General features: G+C 36.9%; 1 protein-coding gene across 2 annotated transcripts in view; it reads right to left on the reverse strand.

Moving 5' to 3' along the window:
* Positions 1 to 238: 238 nt before the first annotated feature.
* SMEK1 (SMEK homolog 1, suppressor of mek1 (Dictyostelium)) overlaps positions 239 to 16,133 on the reverse strand; it is a 38,144-nt gene continuing 22,249 nt past the window's right edge. For both annotated transcript variants that reach the window (XM_008570361.1, XM_008570360.1), the window contains exons 8-15: positions 14,131 to 14,262; positions 13,921 to 14,023; positions 11,847 to 12,005; positions 5,928 to 6,097; positions 4,108 to 4,250; positions 3,249 to 3,439; positions 2,627 to 2,853; positions 239 to 1,489 (exon numbers count right to left, since the gene is read on the reverse strand). In XM_008570361.1, coding sequence (XP_008568583.1) covers positions 1,379 to 1,489; positions 2,627 to 2,853; positions 3,249 to 3,439; positions 4,108 to 4,250; positions 5,928 to 6,097; positions 11,847 to 12,005; positions 13,921 to 14,023; positions 14,131 to 14,262 — 1,236 coding nt within the window. In that variant the 3' untranslated portion in view covers positions 239 to 1,378. The remainder of the gene's footprint in view (positions 1,490 to 2,626; positions 2,854 to 3,248; positions 3,440 to 4,107; positions 4,251 to 5,927; positions 6,098 to 11,846; positions 12,006 to 13,920; positions 14,024 to 14,130; positions 14,263 to 16,133) is intronic.

Raw genomic sequence — 16,133 nt, forward strand, 5'->3', positions numbered from 1 at the left:
GGGAAAAAAAAAAAAAGGGGAGGGTATGTGGAATTGAGGTATTTATTTTCATTTCCTTGAAAGAATTTTATCACATGTAAGACAATGAAAAGAACCTATTTAAAAATACTGTTTAAACAAGGTGGTATCTGATGGTCCTCTTGCCAGGTATTTACTTAGGAACCACCACTTACAACTCTTACGACTGGTATTCCAAAGGGAGTAGTTTAAAAAAACAAGAAACATACAACTAATACAATTTCTCTTACTATTCACTTTTCTTTTTATTCAAAAGTCAAATATGTTATTTTTAAATCATCCATCCTCAATTTTGATTTAATGTACCGTCATTTCCCCAAGATATGAAATTTCAGAATCTCTTTGGAATACTAATTTCGCGTCTCTAGGTTTAACAAAACTGTTGAAGTTTTAAATTCCACTCTATTTCCCTGAATTCCCAAGACAGTTGCTGATGTAAATTTTAATATAAAATATTTAGTCACAAAATAGTATTGCTTTTGTATGCACATAGTTGTAAGATTACTTTGCTTTTGTCAATAAAAACTATACCATCTTTCATAAAACTCTAAACAAATTAAGAACTGTGATGTAGAACAAAAATTACACATGGTAAAACAGGTACCAGCACAACATTAGGTTATATTACATCAAAAAAAGTTTTAATGGTCCCAAATATATATACCCAACAACTAAGCATACACTCAGGGGAGAAAATAAAAATCAAAACCAAAATGAAACAAACAAAAAATTATGACACAAATGACCACATCTAGAATTCCACTCAATCTTTAATCAAGTAGGGACAAATCCCCACTTAAAAAAAATCTGCAGTTTGAAGGGCAAAGGGAACAGATAAAAAAGAGGAAACTTTATATTCGCCCCTCCCCCAGAGGTTTTCCAAACCTGTTTTAGCTTGACTAAAATGTTCAGAATGTATGATTTTAAAGGCAGGTCTCTTTATACAAAGAAACTGCTGGCATTCTTAACTAGTGAAGAATTATGGCAGAAAGGCCCATTCTTCTGAGTCTCAAACGTGGTCCAAGAAAGCATATGTTGATTGTAGCAACTGACCAATCAATCCAGAGTTCCACTTACAAAACCTCTGCCCTGTTGGCTTTTTGTTTCCATTTCCTTCCCTGAGAAAAGGGCAATGTGTGGTCCAGGCTGGAGAGCTCAAAGGCTTAAGTCTTTCTCCTATTCGTGTGATATCCCCTCCTCCTGCTCCACTGAATTGGCACTTGATGAGCAGAAGTCAAGTGTGGGAGGCTGATCTGTATCAGTCATTCACAAGAGACCACTGCGCTTCGCTATGGATTTTGTTGGGGGGAGGGACAGAGAACCAGTTTTTTCAACAGGTACTGATCACAGGCAGTTGCCATTATGATTCAAATTTTGCTTTCTTTGACAATGGTAGCGTCTCTTCCTTGTCTTCATCCTCATCGTCATCTTCATCATCATCAGGATAATCTACCAGACCCACGAGACCTCCCTGTTCAGAAATAAAGATTATTTAAAGAACAGAAAACAAAACACTACATCTTAAAATACCTGTGTTTAAGTCTAGAGAAAAGATATAGATCCTTCTTCAACCTTTTTAACTGGGGTACTGCTGGGTGGCAGAGACATGTACTTATGCATTAAAAATTTTTTTAAAGCATGGCTGCCTGGTTACCTCAGTTGATTAGAGTGTGGTGTTGATAACACCAAGGTCAAGAGTTCAGATCTATGTACTGGCCAGCCAAGGGAAAAAATAAAATAAAATAAAAAACAGTCTAAAATAGTATAACAATATGAAAACTGCATAAGATAAATAGACCACCAGAAATGAGAGTGGACAGACTATTAGAGGTTAGGGAAAGTAATTTTACCCTGCCTGAAGCTTTACAACCAAATAATATGCCAGTCTTTTTAACTGCTAGTCCAATAATTAACATATTTTATGTCTCAAAAGAAAGGAAAAAAAAAAGAGGTTAGCTCACTTGGTTAGAGCATGTTCCTAATAACGCTAAGGTCAAGGGTTAGGATCCCAGAACTGGCTAGCTGCCCCCCGCCCCCCAAAGGCAGGGGGTTGGGGGGCGGCAGCATAAGTCAGGCAGCCAAAAGAATTGGGTTTTATTCTGATTATGTCTTTTCTACATTTTCGATATTAAACTTTCATTCTTTTCTTATATGGAATGTTAGTGACGGTTAATTCTTTTTTTAAATAAACCTTGCTTAGCAAAATAAAGTTAGGAGTGTCCAGATATGTAGATTATCTTTTCCCCCACAAAGACTTTATCTGGGTATTAACTCGGAAAGTTAAGAAATAACTGGAAAGTTTTAAATTTCTGTAAATGTTTTGACATACAAAGTTGAACCTGTAGTTCTAAAATGCAACAAAATAAAACAAAACAAAAACCCCCCAAAACCAGAGTATATTCAGACTTTTGCATTGGTCATAAACTTTCAGAAACTTCTCAACTTTTAGATAAGTTCAGGTGGTGGTGTTGGTGGCAGAGGCAGCGGCAGGGGACCTCATCCTCTAGTTCACAAATGTTAAATTGGTTCCAGAAGACAGTAACCAAAGGGAGTCTCAGTCACAATTATTATTGGGAAAGTCTAAATTAGGGAAAGTAAAAAAATGTACCTTTGTAGTAATAGCTGCCGTCTGAGATGTATTTTTAGGGACAGATCCAGGAGAGCCTGGAGATCCTGGGGATCCAGGTGATCCTGGAGAACCAGGCATATTTGTTGCAGATGACTGGCTGGTGAGGTTAGTCTTTGTTCCACTGGACAAGGAAAGCTTAAAACTTGGGCTCTGCCGTCCAGAAAGATTCGTTTTCAGAAGCACCTCCTTTTCCTCACTTTCTTTTACTAAAAACGAGAATACTGTCAATAGTTGTCACCCATCTTTATCCTTTTTTTTTATTCCCCCAGATGAGGAAACACTAAAGTTCAATTTATGAACAAAGCTTATCAAAATACTAAATAAATATCATTATCCACTGGAATTTACTCCAGAGAAGGAATGAAATATTCAGTATCATATTCAGTATTTCTGCCCTTCCTGAATTAATATGTTTTTCCTTAACTCAAATTAAGAAAATTTAAATCAAGGAGAAAAAAATTTAGTCTACACCTTCACAACAGAGCTATTATCATCAGTTACACCCTAAAATCTATGTCATCACATGAAGTAGAAACTAATCATTTTGTCAAGAAATAAAGAATAAACCTAGAATGAGAAAGCCTTCATTATTCCAACATACATTTCTTCCTTTCCATGAATTTACTTATTGGATCCATAATGTCATCGTCATTTTTAGTTTTGTCAGATGGAGACACCACAGCTTCTCCATCTTCCAGGTCATCTTCATCTGTGTTAAACCACATCTCTTCTTCATCTTCTAGTGTTCTGGCATCTCTTCGATATCTATGATTCCTCAAAATGGAACGCATACTGTGAGTAAAGAGAAGAAAGGACAGTAAATATACTCATAAGGACCTTTTTAAAGATGGTCCTCAAGTACTGCTCCAAAATCAGGTATAATCTTAATAGGTTAATGGGGATAAACAGACTTAAACACATGAAGACTGAAAAACCAGATTTACTGGACATGTAATAGAAAACACACTCCACCATATCTACCTTAACTTCATATTATCAAAATTGTATTGTTCCACATCAGTTATTAAACTTGTTAACATCAGGAATGAACATGTATTTATTTATAGATTTTAAAATGTACTATAAATGTGAATTCAGGTATTTAGAAAAATGTAGAAGTTTTTTAGAACAATTTGTGACCTTAAAGAAATTCAAAGCAAATAAGGTAATGTTCTTATTCTGAACACATGAAGTCTCATTGCCACCAAAGTGTTTGATAGTTTTTCATCATCTAGCTTTATATATATATATGCCTGAGGAAGAGCCTGCAGATTATACTCATGCATCTACACCTTCAGGAAAACATTTACGTTCACCATTAAAAAAAACTACAACTTCTGTTCACCATCTGCCTAATTTCCCCCTTCCCTGCCAAGCCAGATAATACCAAATAAACAGAAAAGAGCCACCACCTCACAACTTGGTTCTGAATGAGTAGATTCAAATATATGGTAATTTACCTGTCAAGTTTGGGATTATCTTGCCTTTCTCTTTGTTGTTCAAACCTCAGTTTTAGTCCTTTAAATGTCTGTACGTAATCTACATCTTCCAGTGCTTTCCAGTAATTTTCAATTACATGAGCAGTTAATGATTTTATATCTTCCTATGAAAAAAATTGTAATGAGAAAATGAGAGGAAAATGTCATTTTAGCAAGGTGAGGCATAATTGTGAATTCATAAAACTCACCAAAAATAGTTTAATTTTATAAAGTTATTATACAATCTTAGAGATAATCAACATTAAAAACGGGAATAACATACATTGGCTATTTTAACAGTCCCTGATTTTTGGTACAGCTCTGAATTATCTATGTGTCTTTCCAAAGTAAATGCCCAGGTCCCACCCTAGATGATTTTGATTCCATGGGGCTGGGGCAGAATGGGATCTAGGCATGCGTATTTTATTTTATTTATTTATTTATTTATTTTTTAAAAAGATGACCAGTGAGCGTCGGCACCGCGGTCTCCCAAGTGAGCTAACCGGCCATCCCTGTATAGGATCCGAACCTGTGGCCTTGGTGTTATCAGTACCACACTCTCCCGAGTGAGCCACGGGCCGGCCCTATGCATGAGTATTTTATTTTTTTTATTTTTATTTTTTTTGTCTTTTTTCCGTGTCCGGCAACGGATCGCAACCCTCAGTGTTGCCCCCGTACCGGACCGGGGACCGGCGACGGGATCGCAAGCCTCGGCGTTGCTCCCGCGCCTCGCTCAGCCAGTGAGCGGGAGCCGGTCTGTACGTGGGATCCGAACCCTCGGACGGGAGCGCTGCCGCGCTTCCCAAGCGGCGCACTATCCAGTGCGCCACCGGGCGGCCCCTGCATGAGTATTTTAAAAGCAAGGCACTCTCAGGGCTGGCCAGGTAGCTCAGCTCGTTAAAGTACTATAAAAACACTAAGGTCAAGGGTTCGGATCCCCGTACTGACCAGCTGACAAAACAAAAATAAATAAATAAAATTAAATAAATAAAAGCATGCCACAGAAAAGTTCTGCAGATGGATGGTGGTGATGGTTGCACAATGATATGAAAGTACTTAATAATGCCACTGAACTGTACCCTTAAAAATGATTAAAATGGCAAGTCACATGTTATGTGTATTTCACAACAATTTTTAAAAAAGCATGCCACAGGGCCGGCCCGGTGGCGCACTGCTATAGTGTGCCGCTTGGGAAGTGCGGCGGCGCTCCCACCGAGGGTTTGGATCCCACATACAGACCGGTTCCCGCTCACTGGCTGAGCGAGGCACGGGAGCAACACCGAGGGTTGCGATCCCGTTGCTGGTCCTGGTCCGGTACGGGGGCGACACTGAGGGTTGCGATCCGTTGCCGGACACGGAAAAAGACAAAAAGGAAAAAAAAAAAAAAAAAAAAAAAGCATGCCACAGATAATTTTGCACACAATGTTTGAGAACCACTAGTTTACTATATACTATTAAAGAATCAAGAAGAGTTTATTATGAAATTGCTCTTTATATATATGTGAAAGTCAAAAAGAACACATTCAAATGCTTATCCATCAACTACAGCTTTACTTTCTTAAAATTATTATACCATAACAGTGTTAAATCAGTTGTCAAACCATCCCATATAAGATTCATAGCTGCTGAGAGTTAAGATGAGTTTGAATTGAATCTCTCACAAGCTTTTTGGTAACACTGGTTTTACTTTTTTAAATCCTCTCCAAATATAATAACTCAAGTAAGCCAAAATACCACTAGTGTGTATTCAACTTCTCAAATAATTAAAACCAAAATTCTAAATTAAAAAATACAGAACCTACCACTCTAATAAATTCAAACATCTCTATTATGGCAGAGTTCATCAGATTGTAGCGGGATCCATTGTTGAGAAATGCTTTGACTACTGGTTCAAACAAAAAACTTTTCATTATGTAGCGATTGTAAAACTCATCTTTTAATCCGATAATCTTTCTCTTAAAACGAAGGGCACCTGAAATACAGAGGCATTGTTGTTTAAATCACATACCATACTTCCATATTTTAGATTTATCCAAAAATAAAAAACAAAAAATGTGTTTAACATATATCAGTAATTCTTCGTGCACAGTGATACGTTAGCACTTCCAGAAATGTGAACCTAAAGATAAGGATTATAAGTGTTATCAGAAAAATGTATTCTAAAAGTAGTGTATGTCATCATAGAACACAAGTCTTAGAGAGCCAGAAAAATTCTGAAAATAAACCAGTTAGTAATGACCAAAATGTAATTTATATTTGAAATAAGAGCTAAAACAAATGAATTTACCTATCATACTACTAAAGATACAAAATTCTCAACATATTCTTTTATATACACCTTAAAAACAATAGAAAAACCATTGTTTTATTAGGGCAATCCACTGTATAATTTGATCTTCAAAATTTTTGGACGCTCTTGTTATTTTGCATGAGAGTTCATGGATTTACATGGTTTATTTGTGGATGTGGTTGTAGAAATGCTTGCAAACCCACAAAAATCTGCATGACCCCAAATTTGCCTTCCCATAGTTTAGAAATAAATTTAGAGAATGTTGTTTATAATGTGGTCCTCTGTGCTTATTGCAGCGAGTATGCTTTTTAATATTCTTCCTAGTTTTCCTTTTTTACAATTAATTAGGCTTTAACTTACAGATTAAAAGGTATATTTATATCTTGAGGTATGGGGAGTTATTACTTAAGTCACCATTCATCAAGATCCAAATATACTCAGACAGCTAGACTTCAACAAAGCCCTCTTTACCTAAATGGAATTATCAGTAAGTTAATGCCCCAGTTATTGTAAACAGTTCAAAAAAGCATACTCACTTCATGCAGTCACATCGTCTTCGGTTGGCAAGATTAAATATTGTGTTTGTATTTTGTTTTCTTTGGAGATCATGGAAGTGGCTCGTTAAATTGCCAATTTGTTATTAATCAAGTCCTTCATGAGCAGGTAGCCAGGCAACCATGCTGACACGGTTTCTGGGTGGGAAGGCAGAGGAGTAAAGCAGCTCAATTTTTCTTTAGTTGGCAGAAAAGAGGTCCACAAGTGAATGCCCAATTAGGTACAGTTGATTATAAACTGCCTTAACAATCCAACTTATTTAAGAGTGTGTCTTTCTAAAGAAACACTCTGGGCAGGGAGAATAGTTGATAGAATAATAATTGCATTTTATTTTTTAAACTACTGAATATTTTCAAAAACATAAGCATGGTGAAATAAGACATTTTAAACAATAAGAGGCATCTTTCTGTGCGGTAAGGCAACGTTTATTTTCCCAAAAGAATAATTAATGTTGGTTTTTTATTTTATTTTTTTATTTTTTTCCTTTTTTGGTCTTTTTTCATGACCGGCAACGGATTGCAAGCCTCAGTGTCGTGCCCGTACTGGACCAGGACCGGCAACGGAATCACAACCCTCGGTGTTGCACCCGCACCTCGCTCAGCCAGTGAGCGGGAACCGGTCTGTATGTGGGATCCGAACCCTCGGCGGGAGCGCCGCCGCACTCCCAAGCAGCCCACTGTAGCAGTGCGCCACCGGGCCGGCCCTAATGTTGGTTTTTTAATGTTAATTGAAAAAGGAACTTGGTGAGGCAGTTCCACGTGTCAGAAAAAAATCAATATTTTAGAGCTCATGCTAATAGGCCAAATTTTAAGCTTTTAGTAATTAAAGCAAGATCTCTTATTATTTTAAGAACTGGTACTCCAACTTTGCAGGCTTTGTGGAGACTTGTGTCCTACTATAACACACACCCACTGATCCCTCTGTTTTGCATGCAGTTCCTAGGTAAGTGAAAAGAAACTCCCTTCCTGGAATTCACTAAGACCAGGGCATGCAGATGACACGACTACCTCTTCAAGAGTACTTCTATCTAGAAATTGCTGATGTAGACACAAGGTGGTTCTAGTGGTCTTTTTGTTTTGATCCTCATTTCCATTTGCCCTCACTTATTTATATAAAAAACTCTGTATTATTATTTCCACTCAAACCCATCCCTGAAAAAAAAACTGCATCAAAAATATCCAACCACTATTCTTTGCTGTTGACTAAAAAGTTACTTTCAAAATTTTACCAGTGAAGTCTATAAAGTCAAGTCACTCAAAGGAGATTAGAGAAAACTTTTGAGACAGGCCAAATTGGCATAACCATAGGATTTTCAATGAGAAGTGCACTCTGCTTCCACTCACGACATCGCTAACCATTAACATGCCAGGAATCTCTTGTGCTTAGTTTTAGTTTCAATCATCTCTTAAAAAATTTCTTTTCAACTTTACCTCACAGAATATGAAATTTCATGTAATAAATTTGAGACTTTTTGCCTCACATGTAAGTAGTGATAGCTGAATAAAAGCCTCTACAATAAAGCTTTTATTTCATTCCTTTTATAGATTTTCATATTTTTAATAAAAACAAAAAACTAGACAACATAAAAGTATGAGCTAAAGGGCTACAATTTAAGATCCAAGAATCTTGAAAAGGCCAAGGAAACAGACTGATGGGAAGTATCTAACCTATAAAGACTGAGTTTAGAAAAGAATGCTGGTCTCACCTACATACACAATTAGTAATCTTTAAATATGATAATATGCAGTAATTAAACCACAGCAGATATAAATAAAAAGTTCCCTAAGTCCCTAAAGTGTTTACATTTAACTGCTCATTATCTTTTGCACTAACAGGTGTTCATCTACACTCATTTATAAAACCCTCCCTTAAAAAATACCATACTTGATATTTTATTTATGTACTTTTCTCATAAGAACCAGAAATATCTTAAATCTCCCCAAATTTATATTGAGTTCTTAGAAATCCTTGATAAAAACTTCTACTGTATAGTATAAAGCCAGTCCTAAAAGGGCTTGTTCCTAATGACTGGCACCTTCTTTAAGAAGAAACTCATATTCTCAATGCTGGGAAGAGAGGCCTACTGAGAAGTTATATGAGAAAGAGTTAAGTTTAATTGATAACCTGACTCAGTTTGGAGAATATCAACAATGATAAAACATAACTAAGACTTTGCTGGCACACTTAATTTCCAACGATATAAACTTTCATTTACTTGTAATGAGTCTCTCGGTAGTTTTCATTAATGACATATTTTCTTTACAATACTACAAGCAAAATAATGAGATGAAGAACTGAACTAAAGAAGAGGCCTTCCCTTTCAGCTGCATATCTTGCCAATCTCCCACTGGACTTGTGTGTCCTACATACAGCAAACCAACACACCACGCTTTTTTACTTTTTTTTCTTTTTTACACTTAACATCCTAATTGTGTATTCAAGCAAGAATGTCACACTCTCCTATAACCAAGACACAACCCAAGTTACCCTCTTTTGTGAAATCCTGATCTGCCTCATGAATTTAGAATAAATTATTTCCACTAGTTTTCAAACATAACTCAATATAGTGCTTTTTATTTTGTATTACGATTTTCATATGACTCTCTTCTCCTAATGAACTGATTCACTTGTTAGCTGAATACAGGTCTTAATCATCTTTATTCTCCTAGTACCAGGTATATGTTGTACTTGATCAAACCTAAGATGCCACTGATTGCAAAAAATTTTATTTTTTCCTACTACTAAGGAAACAAAATGATTTAGAAGAGCTACCGATGATCATGACAAACCAAGAATTATAAGACTCACCTTGATTTCAGAGATGATAAATGTGTAAAGATGCACATTTTATTTTATTATTTATTTATTTATTTTTCCTTTTTGTCTTTTTTTGTGACCAGTAACGGGATCGCAACCCTCGGTGTTGCGCCCGCACCGTGCTCAACCAGTGAGCGGACTGGTCTCTATATGGGATCCGAACCCTCGGCGGGAGCGCTGCTGCGCTCCCAAGCGCCGCACTCTATCGAGTGCGCCACCGGGCCGGCCCAAGATGCACATTTTAGAATGAATGAAATATGGTAGGTGTTTAATATACTTGTTAAAATAAAACTGTCTAAACTTATTCAGTTTTTACATTCTGTCCCATCTGTTCACAAATGCCTTTCCCACACTCAAACAAAACCCTCTGTGTTGACTTGAAATAATGACTCAAAGACTTATGAGTTCTTTCTAAACTTGACCTTGGTGCTTTTTTTCTGGTAGGTATATAAGGAAAATGAATATTGATTCTAAAAGCCCTTCTTTGGCATGCACTAAGCTCATGGATATAAGCAACAGTAAGGTAGAACAGAAATAATGAATTTATTTTTTGCTGTCCTTAGAAAGTCTAAGTTAATTCTACATATGCTACCTATGAATTTTGACTGAAAAAGGTTGCTAAGTAATATCAAAGATCCTGGATATTCAGCAGAGAGTAACTGTACCAAATATCTGAAAATTGGAAAAAGAAGATATACTCTGACCACATGTTATTTCAGTACATACTGCAGTATGTAGACTAGTCTGAAAAACTAGGTCAAGAAACATGACAAAAATCACCCAGATAGAAAGTTCAATGAATTTTTTAGAAGGAAAATAATGTCCAATACTATTTTGAAGATAAAATGTTGATAGGGTAGAACAATAGAAATATCCTTAAAAACAATGTTGTTTTTATAATTTAAGTATATTTTCAAAAATCAATTAAGGAAAAGAATTAAAAATGAAGTGAAAAAAGACAGCAAAAATGGATATATATGTTCAGGTGTCCAATTAGTGGCTGACTACGATGCCTTAAAAGCAACAACATTAAAACAACCAAACTTACCTTTAAAAACCAAAAGGCATTAGTTAGTTACTAGCAAACATCTCTCATTGAGCCTCCAAAGTACCCCCTAAACTTGGTCTGCCAGATTACCAATAAGGACAATTTAAATATGGAAACTCATTACCTAGGAAGTCTGGCTGCTGCATAATTAAGAGCATTCTGGTTTAACATTTCCAATTCAGAAACATGTTGTACTCCAACAAACTAGGGTCTTAAGAACACTGTGAAAGTCAGTTTTTGAAAAACTTACACATAATTAAGAACAATCGTCTTGTTAAAAGACTATCTGTTGCTCTAAGAGTCTAAACTTTGTTCCATACAGGTCCACATGGAACATATTTTAGGCTTTGTAGGCTACATATGGTCTCTGTAGCATATTAGTTTTTCTTTTTAAAACCATCCTTAAAAAACATAAAAACCATTTTTCAGCTCGCAGGTTGTACAAAAATAGACCACGGGTTGGATTTGGCCACAGCTGTAGTTTGCCACCCATACTCTAAATAAGTGAGGTAAAATGATCAAAAGTGCTGTTTTAATAATTGAATATAATACTTTAATATAATTTGTAAATAACCCTAACCCCTTTGCTGGATGCTAATGAAAAAGCAAGAAAATTACCTGCTCAATGTGGCAAAACTATATAATCAGTGGCAGAGTTAGCATTAAAACCTAGATTTCCTAGGCCGGCCCGTGGCTCACTCGGTAGAGTGCGGTGCTGATAACACCAAGGCCACGGGTTCGGATCCTATATAGGGATGGCTGGTTTGCTCACTGGCTGATAGGGATGGCCGGTTTGCTCACTGGCTGAGCGTGGTGCTGACAACACCAAGCCAAGGGTTGAGATCCCCTTACCGGTCATCTTCTTAAAACAAAACAAAACAAAAAAAACCCTAGATTTCCTGACCTGTAATCAGTGATCGTTTCCTTCCAGGCAATAAGATCTAAACATGCCAACAACATGATAATATGTAAAGATAACAAATAATTCTTTCTATCTGAAGCAACACTTACACAATGCCAGGAAAGCATGCTTTGAGGCCATAAGAACTAGCACTCTCCGAAGGATATCCTTATTAATAATGTAGTTCTTTATGTGGTAGGTATGGTGCTCCACACAAAATGTTAACAATTCCAATACAAGTGCCAATAACTGGGCAGTTTGAAAATCATCTAAAATAAACAAAACACAATTATATTTAATAGCTAACATTTTTTCCTTCCCAAATGTAAGAACTCAAATTCTAATCAAGTAAAATCCTTACTTCTATTAGCCCAAATATTTTGATTTTAGGGAAGAGGGAATTAACATTTACTGAATGCCCACAATGTGCCAGAAACTGTGCTTTTTTCTTTTTTAATTTAAACAACCCTATAAGGAATTAGTTTTACAACATTACAAGTCTATTAACTAACTAGACTCAAGTCAGAAAAGTTAGTAAGGCAGAGTTAGGATACAAATCTAGAAGATCTGCTTTATTCCAAAGTCTAAGAACCCTCTACCATGTGTCTTTTTTTTTTTTTTTTTTTGTCTTTTTTCCGTGTCCAGCAACGGATCGCAACCCTCAGTGTTGCCCCCGTACCGGACCGGGGACCGGCAACGGGATTGCAAGCCTCGGTGTTGCTCCCGCGCCTCGCTCAGCCAGTGAGCGGGAACCGGTCTGTATGTGGGATCCGAACCCTCGGGCGGGAGCGCCGCCGCGCTTCCCAAGCAGCGCACTATCCAGTGCGCCACCGGGCCGGCCCCTCTACCATGTGTCTTAACGCATCCCCTCACAGATGTACACATAGCACAGGAGGTCCTGCCAGACACCATCTCATCTGTGGTGCCATTAACTCTCTCCCTGCTCCCATGATTCCAGTGTGTTTTGTGCCTTCTTTACTATACATGAGTCCACACTGAATTTTAATTACCGGCTTATCTTTAAGTCTTCACAGGCAGCAAGCCTCTGAAAGTATTTTACTCACTTTTAAAATTCCCTCCATTAGGCCAGCCCGGTGGCGCACTGGATAGTGTGCTGCTTGGGAAGCGCGGCGGCGCTCCCGCCCGAGGGTTCGGATCCCACATACAGACCGGTTCCCGCTCACTGGCTGAGCGGGGCGCGGGGGCAACACCGAGGGTTGCAATCCCGTTGCCGGTCCCCGGTCCGGTACAGGGGCAACACTGAGGGTTGCGATCCGTTGCCGGACACGGAAAAAGACAAAAGACAAAAAAAAAAAAAAAAAAATTCCCTCCATTAAGCCCCTATAGACTACAGCACAGTGCCTTCCACATAATGAGTTCTCAATAAATGTTGAATGAATTGAACATGTGGGTTTGGAAAGAAGCCTTAAGCTTTACATAATTTAAATAAAGATAGGAGAAATGGATATTCACATTTCAAAGACTTGATTCTAGAGCCACATGAAAAAGTAAATTTAACATGTATTTTCTATAAGCAGTATTACAAGTAGAATATACTATATTAAGAATTTATATGACGAAATAATGTGTATCTATTCCTGAAGCTTTAATAAGGAATTTCACAACGAAGACTCTAAAACTAATCCCTAAACACACACACACATAGGCCCTAAGGAATAAAATGCAAAAATAACAAATACTACTAACATATCCTCAATGCAAATAAAAATAACTTAATACTGAGCAAAAGTTCTGTCTACCAAAAAAAAAAAAAAAAAAAAAAAAAAATTCTGTCTACACATCTGGAGTACAAATAACTTAAAATGAATTTCTTAATAGCTACTTCCTTTTATTTATTTATTTAGATACAAACTAAATACAAATATTGTTTAATAAAAAATTGTTCTAAAATTCTGAAAACAAGTAATTATCCATTTCTTCTTCTACATTTCTGTTATCTCTGTTTATAGCACTTTTAGAAGAAATTTTACTTTGAACATCCCTTTTGAAAATAGATTATTAGACCCCTATGTTAATCTAATAGTTTCAACTTTTAAAGACTGTTACTTTAGGGCACACTGTGCAGCCCCCACCTCTGCCTTCCTCTAGAGTGTTAATTTATACCAACTTTGAGTTTCAGAATTCAAGAACAGAGAACTTAACTACCAACCTGTATTAGCTTACCTTTGCTAGGTTTGTCTTCTGTTGTATTTGCTAGTAAGGGAGCAGTGAGAACATGCATACAGTGTTTGTAGAAGAAACCCAGAAATTCAGTCTTTTCTGTTTTCTAAGGAATCAAAAGCACATCCATGAACATCCATACTGCACTGGTTCCTACCAGCAATAAACAAAAAATACTGGCTATGAAAAAGTGGAAAACCACCCATGGCTTACATTGGCAGTGGCTAGCATGTTCTCTGGGTCAACTAAAGTTCGAAGCAGACCCATAAGTTGGACTGCTCCTCCAAGTTCAGGATCTGTATCACAAATCATATGTTCTATAATGAGGTTGATGAGCAAAATGTCCTGGTGAGAAAAATACACATGATAAGGATCATTTACTACAAGAGAAAATGGAAAAAGCACACACTAAGACATATACTACAGTATTACACCTAGCTCTAGCTGTCTTGCTAATAGCAAAGAAAATGAAATGACTCACTCACTTCTTTAATAGGACATATGGATATGGCAGTGTTTTTTTCCCTAAAGTGTGGTACAGGGACAACACTAAATAGTACCAAAAAGAAGAGAAAGCTTCTTTTTCTATTATTTTTAAATTCCTCTGATTAAAGGAAAAACAAAGTTTCAGTTTGGTGCTAATAGATCTTTACACCTTTCTAACAACAAAATCTACCTTCTGAAGAATGCTAACGGGCTTTAGGTTCATAGCTTTCACAGTAAGAATATTAAGCTAGAATTTATAACATTGTTTTCCTTTCGCTGCATTTATTTTTTTTTTTTTATTTTACTGTGCCCTAACCAGCTGAGCTAACTGGCAGCCCCTGAACACTATACTCTTTTTTTTTTTTTTTCGTCTTTTGTCTTTTTTCCGAGTCCGGCAACGGATCGCAACCCTCAGTGTTGCCCCGTACCGGACCGGGGACCGGCAACGGGATCGCAAGCCTCAGTGTTGCTCCCGCGCCTTGCTCAGCCAAGTGAGCGGGAGCCGGTCGCTATGTGGGATCCGAACCCTCGGACGGGAGCGCCACCGCGCTTCCCAAGCGGCGCACTATCCAGTGCGCCACCGGGCCGGCCCATCGCTGCATTTATTTTTATAGATTCCTTCTATGTATGCAAATGATACCTGTTCTCTATTACGGAAATGATATAGTTTCTTTTAAAAATAAGTTCAGGAAAAAAATTAGTTTGTATCTTAATGTCTGAAATTGGGGAAAACAAAACTATGGCATTTACAGAATGCACAGAACAAATGGATTATATAGACTCCAAATGTCAAAGAAAATAAACTGCTGATTTTCCTGAGGCCCTATTATGACTGGTGTTACTGGCCCAAGGAATAAATAAAAATTGAGAGGAATTCAGTGAGAAAATCCCTGTGCTTGCCTATATATGCAATGGTAGAATGAACAAAGATAGAGAAAATGCAGACAGTATACGGAAATGATGATCACGAGTGGAAATCAAGAGGACAACTGCATGTAAGTGAAGTATTACGAAGTATAGTACATCAAGGGATGTTCAACCACTGGGTTACGGGGCCAACAAGAATAGTCCTTATATTAAATAATACAGATATTTTGGTTCTCAAGATAGGACTATTTCATAAAAGAAAACACGACATAACATTCGACAGTTCAAACTGGTACATTTCTGCACCTACCCTGGCACTATAATTTAAAAATAAAACCTTAAATATAGAAGTTATTAGGCATTCGACTTCATTTTGACATTACAACATGTTAATTAGAATCTTTCCAAAAAGTAACAAGTCTATTTTCTCATTTTGTAAAAATACCATAGGATGAAATTCTGCACAGAATTTTTTTCTAAGAAGATATCTCTTTCCCCACCCTCTCTTAATAAGGAGTTGAGGGCAGAATATCTTAATCTATTCTTAAGTAAAAAGTTACTCTCAAAATTTTATGGGGGAAGGAGGAAAAACCAGAATCATTGTTTTAATTATCTGAAAATAAAGCAGAGGAGCACACACATTTAGGGCTCCTACTAATGTCAGGCACCATACAACCCAGAAGTGCCCTTCACACTGCCAGAATATATTCTCTTAGTTACTTTAAAATTGATACAACTATTATAATTTCTCATAGATGGTAGTGTGTGTGTGAACAAGACAACAGCTGCTTCATTTCTACATTCTTGATGATTTTGAGAATCCACTCATACCAAAGTCAATGTTTTCCTGGGGAAGTTACTCA

This window comes from Galeopterus variegatus, unplaced genomic scaffold, assembly GCF_000696425.1.
Source record: "Galeopterus variegatus unplaced genomic scaffold, G_variegatus-3.0.2 Scaffold597, whole genome shotgun sequence".
Classification (NCBI taxonomy): Eukaryota; Metazoa; Chordata; class Mammalia; order Dermoptera; family Cynocephalidae; genus Galeopterus; species Galeopterus variegatus.